At 36.1% G+C, this 14,793-nt stretch overlaps 1 protein-coding gene across 1 annotated transcript; it reads left to right on the forward strand.

Moving 5' to 3' along the window:
- The first annotated feature begins 5,351 nt into the window (after window positions 1-5,351).
- On the forward strand, window positions 5,352-13,607 carry LOC112165724 (probable LRR receptor-like serine/threonine-protein kinase At1g56130). Its single transcript, XM_024302348.2, has 24 exons — window positions 5,352-5,582; window positions 5,691-5,874; window positions 5,980-6,051; window positions 6,176-6,247; window positions 6,554-6,625; window positions 7,050-7,121; window positions 7,232-7,303; window positions 7,413-7,484; window positions 7,559-7,630; window positions 7,716-7,787; window positions 7,911-7,982; window positions 8,082-8,153; window positions 8,330-8,395; window positions 8,870-8,932; window positions 9,178-9,219; window positions 9,372-9,430; window positions 9,881-10,266; window positions 10,362-10,557; window positions 10,656-10,820; window positions 11,033-11,151; window positions 11,487-11,697; window positions 12,176-12,404; window positions 12,686-12,836; window positions 12,921-13,607. The coding sequence occupies exons 1-24, from the start codon at window positions 5,450-5,452 to the stop codon at window positions 13,320-13,322; spliced, it is 3,126 nt and encodes a 1,041-aa protein (XP_024158116.1). The 5' UTR covers window positions 5,352-5,449; the 3' UTR covers window positions 13,323-13,607.
- Window positions 13,608-14,793: the final 1,186 nt, after the last annotated feature.

Here is a 14,793-nt window from a genome sequence, read left to right on the forward strand (position 1 = left end):
GCAGTGCTGTAATTATTAATTAGGCTTAGGGCAAAATGGTCATTTAGCATTAAATTGTGTAGGTGGGAACAAAAATCTGTTGTTGGGGTAAGTAGGCTAATCTTTTCTTATTTTGGTGCTTTGGGTCAAGGACCTTATTTTTCTTGTCACATTTATTCACCAAACTTCTATCTATGCCCCTCCTCATTAAATAAATAGGAGATTCTATTCATACCTCCAAATTTGGCATTTGGACCTCCCTACTTAATAGACCTCCAACTTACTTTTACAAATAACCAATTTGCTATCTACACCTCTCTAATTTTCCTATAATGCCCATTGTCCAATAAAATCAATAAAAGTCCTTTTTTTTTTTTTTAGATTCTATTCATACTTTCAAAAATCAGTAGTTGGATCTCCTTCAGTTTTTGAAGATTTGAAATTGAGATTTTTTTTTTTTTCTGAAGTTCATCCTCCATATACGAGTAATAGAGGTGCTAGCACTTTTTCAATGAATTGTCGGCTCTTGGTTATCGTAGGCAACAATACCATGTTTGCTCATCATCTCGTACAAATATGTTTTCCAAGTATTATTTTCATTGCATTTAGGTGTCATTGTCCCTAAACTGATTATCTCCTACTTGTTTCCATAGCAACTTGAAATGAACATGCAATTGTCACATAATGTCAAATGGGCAGCAATTGTCAAATGGGCAGCAATTGCCTAAAAGACGTAAAAAATTTAAATTTCTCACTTAATTGAAAATGCGACAACTTTGTGTTGTCGCAACCAATTGTGGCCTAATGTGTTTTACTGATTGTCAAAAGTGATGAAATTACACGGTTGTCGCTTTTTCAATATGCGACACAATTGGTTCCTTGACGAAATTATATGAGACAAACAAGGAGTCTAGCATTTAATTTTCTGCAACAAATGTATATGTGTCACATATTAATATATGCAACAAAAATGAAACCTCACAGTTATTTTTTGCAACAAAAATAAATCTCACATATAAATTTTTGGTCAAACATACAAGCCTTGCAAACAAAATATGCAATGTAAATGAAGCCTCGTATATGAGAAATTGTAACAAACATGAAGTCTCACATATAGTATCCTATAACATACTTATGTGTGTCGCAAGATGTCATATGTGAGGAACGAATTGTGTCGCTTATTGAAAATGCGACAAATATACAAGCCCCGCATATGGAATATGCAATGTAAACGAAGCCTCATATATTAAAAATAGTAACAAATATAAAGTCCCGCATATAGTTTTTGGTAACACACTTGTGTGTCTGATAATTTGTGATATGTGAGGAACCAATTGCGTCGCATATTGAAAAAGTGACAACCGTGTAATTTCGTCGCTTTTGATAATCAGTAAAACACAAAAGGCGACAACTGGTTGCGACAACCCAAAGTCGTCTTGGAGGGTTGGCGATGTGGAGGGGATTCGTGGGTTTGGAGGCGGACTGGAGGTGATAAAATCGTGGCGGCGTGGCTTGGAGGTCTGACTGACCCAATATGGGTTCGATATGATTGGTGTGGTCCGATCTGGGTTGCAACGCATGATCGATCTGGTGAAGGGAAGGTTTGGAAAGGAGCGCGACTCTCCACGGCACTACAGGGAGGGAGTGATGTGGACGGCGGTCTGGAGGAGGTGGCTCTGTGGCGCTGATGGTGGTCCATCAGAGGTGGTGGGGATGGGCCAGGCTGGCTTAGCAGTCTCCAATCTGCTTGCATCATGGATTTCTGCTTGGTGGGCCAGTCCCACATTCTTGAACGAATCTTGGGCCTGGGCTCTGGTGTCGGGCTCAATCTGGGTTGGGTTGCTTTTAATTTTCAGCTACTTTGGTTTTTCAGTTCTCATTTATTTTAGGCTTTCAATAATTCCCGACCATTTTTTGGTTTGGAGATGCGGGCTTTGTCTCGACATGCGCATCTTGCATACCATGTTTGCTCTAGGTAGGCAGCGAGTTCCTTACTTTGTCAAATGGTCGCAACGTCCTAGTGGCAGAATGAAACTTAGTGCGCCTGGCTATATTTCCGGTGGCAACATACTGAGAAATCTGATAGTATTAGTAACTTATGGCTCTGCGTGAGCATTATCTTTCCAGTTTGTCACCACATTTGTAAAGTGAATAGAGTAGCCTGTAGAGCACTCTTCGCTAAATGATGCATGATAGAATGCATATTCTTAGGTGAGACACCTGTTATCATCTTGGGTGGTTCTCTTGTTGCTTATTGCAATTTGGGGTTAAGGTATTATGTCCCCCCCCCATGTATTCTATAGTTTCATTAATGGATAAGGTGTAAGGGCAGCTACACTAGTCATTTTTCAAATTTTTTTTCTTTCTATTTTAGCTGTGAAAAAAAATATATGAAGAAATCATTTGTTTTTATTCTATAAAAAATCATTCGTTTTTTAATGTTTTTTTTTCTGTATTTTTTGTACCACATGATTAATTATTTAAATATTTTTTTACTTTATATATATATATATATATATATATATTTTGCAAATATAATGGATTGACTTAGATTTAGGTCATAAATCATATGAGGATTTATTTTGTTTTCCCTCACCAATATACGTTCAACATATATATCATACATTTTTATTTCACATGATCTTAATCATATTTTTAATTCTTATTAAATATATATGAATGTTCTAATGAGTATATAGTGAAATTGGAAAATAAAAATAGATAAGGAAATAATAAAGAATACAATCTAATAATATAATATTTTTGAATTGGAAAGTCTACATAAAATAAATATAATATTTTTTTAGTATAATTATTGTCCTTAATAGTCATTTTATAGTAGGTTATATATGTCATTTAATAATTCATAATATAGTGAGGATCAAGTGAGCAGATTTGGAGGTTATAATAGAAACTTTCGTTTCCTATTCCACCTCATGTGTGTTTTCTAAATTAATTGAGCTTGCAGTTGTTTGGAGCCTCGAATAGATCATCAAACCCTATCGTCCCCCTCATTGTCCAAATCAAACAAGAACCAAGAACCAAAATCCCTCTCCCCCAATCCCAGTCTTTTTCTTCATCAAATGACAAAAAATCAAGAAGCCCATATTGGGTTTTTGGGGTTTCTTGATTGTAATTGGTGACATGCACCATGTGCTTACTACTTTCACGCAAGTAGAGTGCTCTGTTCTCAGTGGGCTTTAGGAGAAGATAATGATGACGACTAGCAGCAACCTGCGCCGGTTATGAAAGTGAAGAGAGAGAAATTTTTTTTTTTTGTCAAAATAACTTCATTCATGGAAACCGAAGAATACAATGGAGAAGAACAGAACTTGAGGCATGCATGACATGCGGCATATGCAATGAACTATTCAGGAGAAGCCACAAGTCCCACAGCTATTTCTGAATGTACGTCTTCATACATGTAAGTCTTTCTCTCTTTTCATCTCTGCTTTTGAGATCTAATCTTCATCGTCAGGCACTTTTGTGAGGTTTATTTTTAATTTGTTCCATGGAAAATTGCTGGATGTTTGGTATTCTTCGTCAAAGTGTAGAGGTTTGTTGGGTGTACAAGTTTGCTGGGTTTAATTGGCTAGGTGTGGTTGAAGATTTTATAAATTTGCTGAGTGTACATAGATATTTACTGGGTACATTTACAAAGACCCCACATTTAATCATATCTTGCTTAAAATTTAAGCCATTGCAAGGACAAAGTAGGGCAGTGGGTATTGCAATTCTTTTGTTCCAGAAATTTGAAAATATCCATACCAGCTCCTATTTGAAAAGTCTCAGACATTTAATTCGCTGTTATCTGGATTATTTGACAGTTCAACTCTTGAAAATTCCTGATTCCAACAACATTTGGAATATACCACCATTACTTTCCACAAAATTGAAGTCTAATTACTGTCAGAAACTGATAATTTGATTGCGATGCAAATGCAATGCACTGGGCATTTGCCCTCCTAATTTAATGTCACTAGCTAAAGTTTACGATTAGAAAAATGGTTAAGGCTGCAATACACCAGAGATATATCGCACCAGAGGGGAAGATGCGGATGTAGCACATTCTTGTCCAAGAATTTGGACACCCTTTTAGTTGGTTTGTTTTTGTTTTGCTTTCTGCATGTGGTGGGGCGTTATTATTATTGAAAGAAGAATTGGGAATAATTAGGACCCATGACTCCATGAGCCCTATGGTAGCGTTTGTATATTATATGGATTAGATGATGATAATCTAATCTGGTGTTCAGTGATCCAGAGGTCTTTGCAAGTGGCATGGTAAAAGCATCAATGCTATATAGTATATTAGCTTTCTTGCACGTGCGTTGTAACTCTTTTTATTGTTTACATGTTTTTGATATAATTTTTATTTTATTACAATTTATACACTTATACTTCATTTAGTTAATTTTAATAAAAAACTTTGCTTGTTATAATTCTACTACTTGCAATTTTTTTTCTCATGGTGAAAAAAAATTTATAAACAAAATAACTGTATTTATTTTTGTGCCATCTCAATTTCTTTCAGTAGTCTTTTCGTTGAAATTTATTTAAAATTAAAAAAATAATGACCCTAGCAGCAATTTTTTTTTTTTTGGGGGTGTGATGATTTGTTGGGCAAGAAAATTGATCATGACCAATTTGAAAATTTAAAAAAAACACCAAAAATAATACAACAAAGAGAGCCCAATGGCTTAAAAAAAAATTCATAAAAAAAAAAAAAAAGAGACTAGATAGTTTGTTGGGTATTATTCAAATTGGCTAGAGCCAAAATCAGAGGTTCAAAAATTTGACCAAATACTGTTCATGAGTTTGCTTTATTTTGTTAATAGAGATAAGTACGGTGTAGGGCCCCTGTCGAGCTTCTGTAATCGTGCACAATGGTCATTGGTTTTGGTTATATTTGTCAAAGTTTTTGGCGGGTTGTAATGATTTGTACGGCCTCAGATTTCCAGTCAAAACGGCAAAGCCTTTTGGACTAGCAACGTATACTTCCGAAGGCATTTTGGAATTTGGAGAGATCAATGGGGTAATGAAAGGTCTTCTTCAACCGATCATGCAATGCGTTGGATGGGTCTTAACTAAACAGAAGCTAATGCAAAATTATTGATATGTTTTCTTAATTAATTGTCTTAATTTATCTTTTTTCTCTAATTACCAACTAAAGTTATCAGATTTGTTTTCGACCGTTCAATTGTATCGAGGTAGCCTCTTTTTCTCTAGTGACCATGACATGATTGAGCTGCATGCATAATGCATTGATGCATTTTTATTTTTATTTATTTTTTTTTTTTTTGAGAATTGGAATGAACATTTATATGCATTTAATAATTTCCATTGATGCATATATAGTTATATACATTGCAAACAGCTTCTTTTTTATTGACTGCCTCCCAGTTCTCTATGTTTATCGTCATTCTTCGTTTATATACGTTCGCGCGAAAGGCCACTACCTACGAATTTGAGGATGAAGCAAGTAGCTAGCTTCTCTTTCGGTAGAACATGTGATGACTACTTCTTCTTCTGTCTTATCTTCTTCCTGGGTTGCTTCTGGTTCCATGCTTCCACTGCCCAAAATGCTACTACGGACCCAACCGAAGGTACTCCCTCTACTAAATTTAGTCCATATTTAACGGCATAAATTTTGGGGATAATTTGTGTATACGGCTTATATATATGATATGTATGTATTACTTGGTGGTGTTCAGTGGCGGCGTTGAACTCTATATTACTACAATGGGACGCGCCAGCGGTGCCTCTGTGGAACATCAGTGGAGAGCCATGCAGTGGATCGGCCATCAATGGCACCGCCTTCGAAGACGGCCTCAATAACCCAGCCATCACTTGCGACTGTAGTTTTGAAAGTAACACCACCTGCCATATCACTCAATTGTATGTTACCCTCTCTAACTGTGTTGTTGCAACTTGATTCTAAAGGCTGGTGAACAAGTAGTCTTTACTTAATGCAGTTTCGATCTGTTTCTTGTGTCTTTGCAGGAGAGTTTATGCTTTGGACAAAACAGGAGTGTTACCTGAAGAACTTGTGGCTTTGAAATATCTTACTCTTTTGTATGCATTACTCGCTTCTTTGTTGTCTGGTGTATTGAAGATTTGAAATTGACGATCATATATAATGATGGCTGCATTTCAGTTTCGAATTAAAATTGTTGTCGACAAATTCAATTTTTTGTAGCAAAATCGATCAGAACTTTTTCACCGGTCCCCTCCCAGCATGGATTGGCAATATGTCTGAGTTGAAGGAGTTGTAAGTTTATTAGAACCTTTGTTACTTCCCTAGTTCCCTTTGATTTTTCAAATTTTCAGTTCCTCTGTCAGTGTGCTGGACTTTGCTTTCATATAAGGGCAGTCAGCCGTCTAATAAAAAGACGGCCATTTTCCCACTTGAGCTTTGTTGATTTTAGACCAAATTATAGACCAATATATTCTGTCCGTCTTCAATCCAAAGAGCAAAAATTATCTGTCACCAGAATCTATTGCGTTTGTGTGTACTCTTTTTACAGAACAATGATGCCAATATGGCAATAGCTTAAATTGATATTATTTCTTACAGGTCGATTGCCCACAATGACTTCTTTGGACCCATCCCCAAGGAGCTTGGAAACCTTCAGAAACTAAATCTGCTGTAAGATCTGATCAAAACCACTGTATAATTGAGCATCAACTTTGTCGCTTAATTTTGGGATAGCATAGCATTGAATAGATACTGTGATGTAGAAAACTGAGGAAACCTTATGATATAGAAACACGCATTAGAATGTAACATAAATTAGAGACTAGCGTACGTATATATCCATCTGTAACAATTTTGGCTATTCTGTTTTCAAGAACTGTTCTGTTGGGGAAATAATTATCAAGAAGAATTACAGATTGAAAGTTTATGTTGGGAAGGACGACTGTCTGTGAAAACTACATGATTAACACAACACCTAGTGACACACTCACAATTTGTTAGGAGAATACAGTAGAGCATACTATATATGGATCTCCCCCATATCATCTCTGATTGCTTTCAAGTAATTTTATGCCTTTTTATCATGACTTTGAAGGTCCTTTGGAATAAATAATTTCTCTGGAACACTGCCTCCAGAACTTGGTAATTTAGCCAATCTCGAAGAGCTGTAAGTTCTTTGCTTGGTTAATCATAGTTCATTTATGTGTTTCTAATACGTACTTTTGATGAGCAGTGTGTTCACATGAAATGGTGGTAATTCAATTTTGATTGTCACAGTTACATAAACAGCTGTGGACTTGGTGGTGAAATTCCTACAACATTTGCTAAACTTAAAAAAATGCGAATCCTGTAAGAATATTGTGTTTTTATGGGTAAATTGTTCCTCCAGAACTTTTATATACATATGTATATATCTATTATGAACTGATCTTACCATATTCAATGGGTGGAATTTTAGAGGGGCATCAGACAGTCCTTTCTCAGGAAAGATACCAGATTTCATAGGGAATTGGACAAAGTTAACCTCCTTGTAAGTGTGAAAACCTTTTTCTTTGTGAAGGCAGAATTAGTATTTTGCTCACAAGCCTCTTAAATGTTTTTTAGGAGATTTGAAGGGAATTCTTTTGAAGGCCCAATACCAAGCAGTTTTTCTCAGTTGACCACAATGAATTCTCTGTAAGTACAAATGCTTACTATAATTCTTTCATTCTCTTTATCAAGACTTAACTTCAGTTATGTGTTCACATAATTAATGATGCAGACGAATCAGTGATATCTATAATGTGAGCTCCTCTCTTGACTTCATAAAGAATTTGAAGAAATTGACTGATTTGTAAGTGGTGCACATACTTATCCCCTCATATATTGCAAACAGTTCTTTTCGTTTTCAAACCTGCTATCTAACTCCATATGCTCGTCCACTTTTTTATTTACTATTTTATTTGTGGCCTGTCAGAGCTCTTCGAAATGCCTTAGTCACTGGCCGCATCCCTTCTGATATTAGAGAATATCAAAGTTTAAATATACTGTATGTTCCAAAAGACAGAATTTTTGGTCTCAAGTATGTATATGAATTAGTTTCTTTCTTTCTAACTGTTCCGCTTGGTCTCCAAAATTCATGTTTCAGGGATTTGGGTTTCAACAATATAACAGGTCAACTCCCAAGTGACTTGTTCAACATGAGTTCTCTCACATCCTTGTAAGAAGCCCTACCTTCATTATCACTATTCTTTTTCTTTATTTTGTAGATCTATATTTTCCGGTTTGATTGAGATCTTAACTAAAGCCATAAGATTTCTGCCCACAGACTTGGTGACATTTAACATCTGACCTTTTTCTTTCTGGGATGCTTTCAACTATCATTGAAATTGCCAGATTTCTTGGAAATAATAGTTTGTCTGGAGTTCTGCCTAGCCAAAAGAGTGATCGTCTTCAAACCATGTAAGTCATGATTAATATCATAAAAGCATGTTCTATTGAATCCATCAGAAATTTAAACTTGTGTCAGTGTGTGCATCTGCTTGTGAAGTAATGCATGAAGATTGAAGAGTTTCTATTACGTGAAGATTTTTTTATATTTCTTTACAATAGCATATTTGAGCTTGCATAGAAACTTCTTTTCAAATGTCTCTTTAAAGCACATTCTATTCTTAGAAGTATGGTTTCTTCTGATCACTGGGATGGCAATTTTTTTTTTTTCCAAATCTTGAAGATTTTTACTAGAACTAGAGGCAAAGATAGTGTATATATATTCAGCACTTGACCCAATCATAGCCATATTAATGGGATGCAATAAAATCTGAGTCAGGAACTTTTCAATTTCCAATTGACTGATGAAAGCAATACATTCCTTTTTCTTATTCAAACTCTACTTCCATACATTTTGCAACTCCTCATTCTTGCTCTTATGTGCAGAGATTTATCTTATAACTATTTATCAGGAAGTCTTCCCCCATGGGTAACCACAATATCGCAACTGTATGTCTCTTTTATCTTCATCTCCATTTTACAGTATAAAATCACCAGATTGTACTTCCACAAAGTGTCTTGCCTTGTATTATTGTGTGTGTAAGACACATGAATGAATTTGAGGAAACAGTAAGTGAATAATGACCCCTAAACCACCCATTCCCTCCCAGTCCTTATTTTAAATGTCTCTCATTCTAGTATCCTGGTAAGTACCATCAAATTTTTTATGTGATTGGTTAATAAACTCAATGCAGGAACTTGGTGGTCAACAACTTCACTTTTAACGAAAGTTCAATGTGAGTTGAGGTTCCTCTTACCCACTGTTAGAGCAATAATACCATCACACGTCAAACACATCACTTCTAGGATATATGATAAGCAATTGATTGATGTCACAATTCTGCAGTTCAGTGGATACATAAGTAACAATAGTTCTCTGTGTTTGCAGGTTTCCCGGATTGAATTGCCTTCAAAGAAATTTTCCTTGCAATAGATATCCCCCGCGCTGTAATATGCTTTTATTTGACTCATACTTTAGTTTAATTTCATTTTATCACGCGATAGAAATGGATTGCTTGCCTAAGTATATGAGCAAGCAATGCATTTTAAGAGAGAGCATACTTAAAAGTAATGACACCCTTACCCCGGCTTGATTGGGAAGCTATATATGGCTCGATAAAAACTTAAAACTAATAAGTAAGCAAAGCAAGGCCTGCTTAATACTACTGGAGATATAGTACTTAAAATGAAACTTTTTGAGATTAGAGGGTTCTTTGTGAGTTCTGAACCATTTTCATTTCTGATATCAGCTGGCTTGAACTTCAGCATTTATAGGAAAAAATGAGTAAACAAACCTGGCTATAAAAAAAAAAAAAAAAAAAACCCATTAATATGAGTCTTCTCCCTTTAGTTTGTGTTATTCTTGTGACTTGTGCTATTATATATATCAAATTACAGATGCAAACTTCTCAATCAACTGTGGAGGACCAGACATGAGAGGAAGTGATGGCATATTATATGAGGCAGAAAACTCAACTCTTGGCCCAGCAACATATAATGTAACCAGTACAGAGAAATGGGCTGTTAGCAATGTGGGTTTGTTTGCTGAGAGGAAGAATCCAAGCTATTTGCTAACCTCCTTGGCACAGGTTACTGGGTCGGATGTGACCCCAGAGCTTTTCCAGACTGCAAGATTATCTGCAGGATCACTGAGATACTACGGCTTGGGTCTCCAGAATGGGCCTTATACAGTAAAATTACAATTTGCAGAAATGGTTTTTGATGATCGTGCATCACAAACTTGGAAAAGTTTAGGAAGGCGAGTATTTGATATCTATATTCAGGTAGGATTAGTGGAGAAGAAAACTTTAGGCTGCTATGTACTATCCATTATTTCGTAAGACCCAAATTATGTTACATCTCTTCATTTTCATCCTAGGGGCATCTAGTAGTGAAGGACTTTGACATATCCAAGGAGGCAGGTGGTGTTTTAAGAGTAGCAGCGAAAAACTTCAATGTAAATGTGTCGGACAATTATGTTGAAATTCATTTGTTCTGGGCTGGTAAGGGGACCTGCTGCATACCTAATCAAGGTGATTATGGTCCACTAATATCAACTGTCAATGCTGTTCCAGGTATAGTATGTGATGTTAAGTTACAAATATTTCGTATGCATGCCTGGTGTGGTGTAAATGTACTTGTGCAGGCACTGAAATTCTGTTTTCTTTCTCAGATTTTAAACCAACTGTTTCTGGGATTCCACCAACCACTCCAGGAAAGAAGAGCATGACAGGGGTGATTGTTGGCGTTGCAGTCTCTGTCGGAGTTGTGAGCTTGCTATTAATATTTGCAGTTTTATATTTGAGGAGAAAAATACCAGACAAAGATGACGATGAAGGTAAGAGCACAATATAAGTATAGTTGCATGCGGTTCAAGGTTCTTCTGATATTTGAGAATCATGCATGGAACCTTGGTAGTTGATATGATGTGCAACAAGTGCAGATGACCATTTCTGAGAAAGTACTTACATATTTTGACATTAACCTTAGTTTCGCAATAGCATGTATTTATGGTTTCTGAATTTTGATTCTCCCTTGTTGCATATGTAGAACTTCAAGGATTAGACCCGCGACCAAATACATTCAGTTATAGTGAGTTAAAAGCTGCAACAGGAGATTTTAATCTTTCAAATAAACTAGGGGAGGGAGGATATGGCGCCGTTTACAAGGTAAATCTATATAGTTTTACATCATTATGATGGGGTGTGTCTATAATGCTGAATGTTTCGACACATCAAGTAGACCAGTTTGATAAAGAGGAGATCGGGTCCATTCATTGGTAAGTTAACTCAGCATGATCACGTGCTAGTATCCAACTGTAGTGAGCTGGTCTACTGTTGTAAGGAGTTATTCTACATTTGATGCACTGATTCGTTAATGTACTTTAGACTTATTCCGTTATCATGTTCTATTGAAATAAGTCAGTCACATCTACAGAAAAAAAGTGAGCAAATATTGCTTCTATTTTCACTCTGTTCATGTCATTATATGGTATACTGTATAGGGCATACTTTCTGAAGCAAGGTTAGTGGCTGTGAAGCAACTTTCAGTAGCATCTCACCAAGGGAAGAGTCAATTTGCAGCAGAAATTGCTGCCATATCTGCAGTGCAACATCGCAATCTAGTGAAACTGTTTGGATGCTGTGTCGAAGGAAACCAGCGAATTTTGGTTTATGAATATCTTGAAAACAAGAGCCTTGATCAGGCACTTTTTGGTACGTATAATCCTATCTTCTACCAACCGTACACTCTGTGCCTTTTACTTTTATATTGCATACAAAAAATACTCTGCAGCTGCAACTACTCCACATTCTACATCTTACATTTTTTATGCAGTCCTTTCTCTCTTTGCAGAAGAGTGAAGACTAAAGAAAACAAAAGGCAATTATGTGAATATTAAGAAATTGCAAACCTGCTCGGAGGTTTTTCAAACAAAAAAGAAAATTACTGCTAATTAAATTTTACATGTGCTGTGTGTAAATCAATTATTTGTAGAACAATTAATATAAGAGTCCAATTTGGATTTTCAACATCAAAAGCAATTTTGAACTAGTCCAAGTCTCATTTTCTTTTTCTTTCTCTCTGATTTTCTTATTAAATCTTAACATGCATTGCATTTCCCAGACTTAATTTGATGTTCTTGTATTTGTCACATAATAAAAGTTTGTTACTGGAATAATGGATGTACTTCAGGAAACAACATGCATCTTGACTGGCATACCAGATTCAATATCTTGTTGGGAACAGCAAGAGGACTTGCCTATCTTCATGAGGAGTCGAGGCCAAGGATAGTACATAGAGATGTCAAAGCCAGTAATATTTTGCTTGATGCAGACCTCTCCCCAAAAATATCAGATTTTGGACTGGCAAAGCTTTATGATGATGAGAAAACCCACATCAGCACCCGAGTTGCAGGGACAATGTAAGCCACTGTTACTTTTATAGATCCGTCCTTGTACATTTTACTCTCTAAATATTCTAATATTTCCGTTCTATATATGTACCATGTTATTAATATCTTGTTCTGTTGGAAGACTATTTACATATACCAAAATATTCTTCCACATTGTTAATGATGGAATTGAGTTCATATTCGTACTAGCTGATGAATTTTCGATGCACATATAGTATATGGCATGTTATAATGTAAATAATGGCTAAACCAAAACTACATTTTCAGTAATCAACTTGATAATCATGTAGAGGCTATTTGGCACCGGAGTATGCAATGCGAGGACATCTGACTGAAAAGGCTGATGTATTCGGTTTTGGAGTTGTCATTTTGGAGACGCTTAGTGGGAGACCAAACACTGACAATGACTTGGATGCCGGAGAGATTTATCTCCTTGATTGGGTTGGATTTTTATTCTATTTTGTTATTTCTTTATTGCAAAAGTCCTTCTTCTCTCCCTTTTAACCTTGTCATAACATTTTTTAGGCATGGACTCTACATGAAAAAAATGAGCGTTTGGGGCTTGTGGATCTGAGACTGACCGACTTTGATGAAGAAGAAGCAAATAGATTGATAAGATTAGCTTTCCTGTGTACTCAGGCATCCCCATTGATGCGGCCATCTATGTCTCGTGTGGTGGCCATGCTTGCTGGAGATATTGAAGTAGGTAATGTTATGGCAAAGCCAAGTTATTTGACAGACTGGGATTTCAAAGATGTAACAGGGAGCTTCTTGATTGATGGTGATACCCCCTCAACTGGGATGACTCACTCCAACAATCAGTCTACTGGCATCACAACCGGTGCTAACAGCAGAATTGACCTGATGCAGTCTCCTGTGAATCCTAATCATTCATTGCTCACTGGGACTATAGGAGAAGGAAGGTGATCCAAGTATATTTCTTCTTCTAGCTGGTAATATTGTACCCTTGCTGGTTTGATCTTCTTTGGCTCAGGTCACACTATCCATCCTAAGCCATGTATTACTCTTTGTATCTTTCTGTCTAGTAATGATGCTGTATAAGTAAAATGAGAAACAATTTTAGATAGGATCCGGTTGTTTTCACCGCGCATAATGGTAAGTTCTATACATCTGTTAATAGTGGCACTTACACCGTTGAATATATGAATCCCACATGAGAAAATGAGGACCTTGCTTATGGGTTTGTGATCAGATTATTAATTATTTTATCATACATATGCTTAAGTTCATTTAGTGACTTTGATGATTCACAGGGCAACTTTTGTGTCATTTTGTGCAAGATTTTGTCTATGAAAACTTTTCTTCTATGATGCAGCATCCCTTTTATTTCTGTTTACATTGTGATTCAAACTCGTACCATCTCCTACGATTTTTCTACTTTCATTCACCACTTGGACTGACTTCACAAGGTTCAGTATTATCTGTCAAATGCTCTGTTTTTCGAGAGATGGACATTGATATTACATGGTTTGCTAAATCCTAAATAAAGGCTAGAAATGTAAAGAAAGTAACAAAATTTGACAGACAACTTAACTGACCACAAACATAGAATGAAATTCAAATCCGGAAGGATTGAGAATCTCTCTCTCTCTCTCTCTCTCGTTTTCCCTCTCGAAACCCTGATAGTGCCGTCTTCCTTTGGAGCCGTCAAGCATGGAGGCAACGGACTAGTGGATGGCCTCGTGGCTACCTCAGCGTAGGGAAGTCTTCGAAGCTTAATAAAATTGTCTAACAAATGATCCAACCATTACTCGAACCCATGACCTCTTGGACACAAGTCACAACGCATAGAGAAGTATTAGAAGCTTTATATATAAATAAATTGGGATTTGAACTTGGCCTGGTCCGATTCACTTCATTGGTAGTGTCAAAGTTACTTGGTTTACACCGATGTCTAAGGTGTCCTTACTTAGAGTTCTAGACTTTCTACATCTTTAGGCAGTAGTTTGATTCTGACGAGCATAATATGAGTGAGTAAAGTTACAGTTACTGTGTATTGTATACCTCTTTCTCTTATTTATTTTAATAAATAGACACCCTTTTAATAAAAATAAATAAAAATAAGAATAAGAATAAAGAAAGAAGGAAAAGAGCCTCCATCAAACTTTTCTTTCCACTTGCAGGTTCAAACGGCTTGATTAGATTAAGTCAGCCAATTGCAACGACACAATGTGGGTAGTAATTTGGGCGTGCATTGACAATTCATCAGTTATTGTCATATAAAAATTCCAACTTTTGAAAACTCACTTTTGGAAACTTCACGTTCTTTTCAGTCTTTACATAGTCATGCAGTTTATGGTTCTGTCTCGTTTTTAAGAAAGACTTTCATGTTGGTGTCAGACCCGCCACATTTGACTGAAAAAACATCCGACTTTGC

This window comes from Rosa chinensis, chromosome 5, assembly GCF_002994745.2.
Source record: "Rosa chinensis cultivar Old Blush chromosome 5, RchiOBHm-V2, whole genome shotgun sequence".
Taxonomy (NCBI): Eukaryota; Viridiplantae; Streptophyta; class Magnoliopsida; order Rosales; family Rosaceae; genus Rosa; species Rosa chinensis.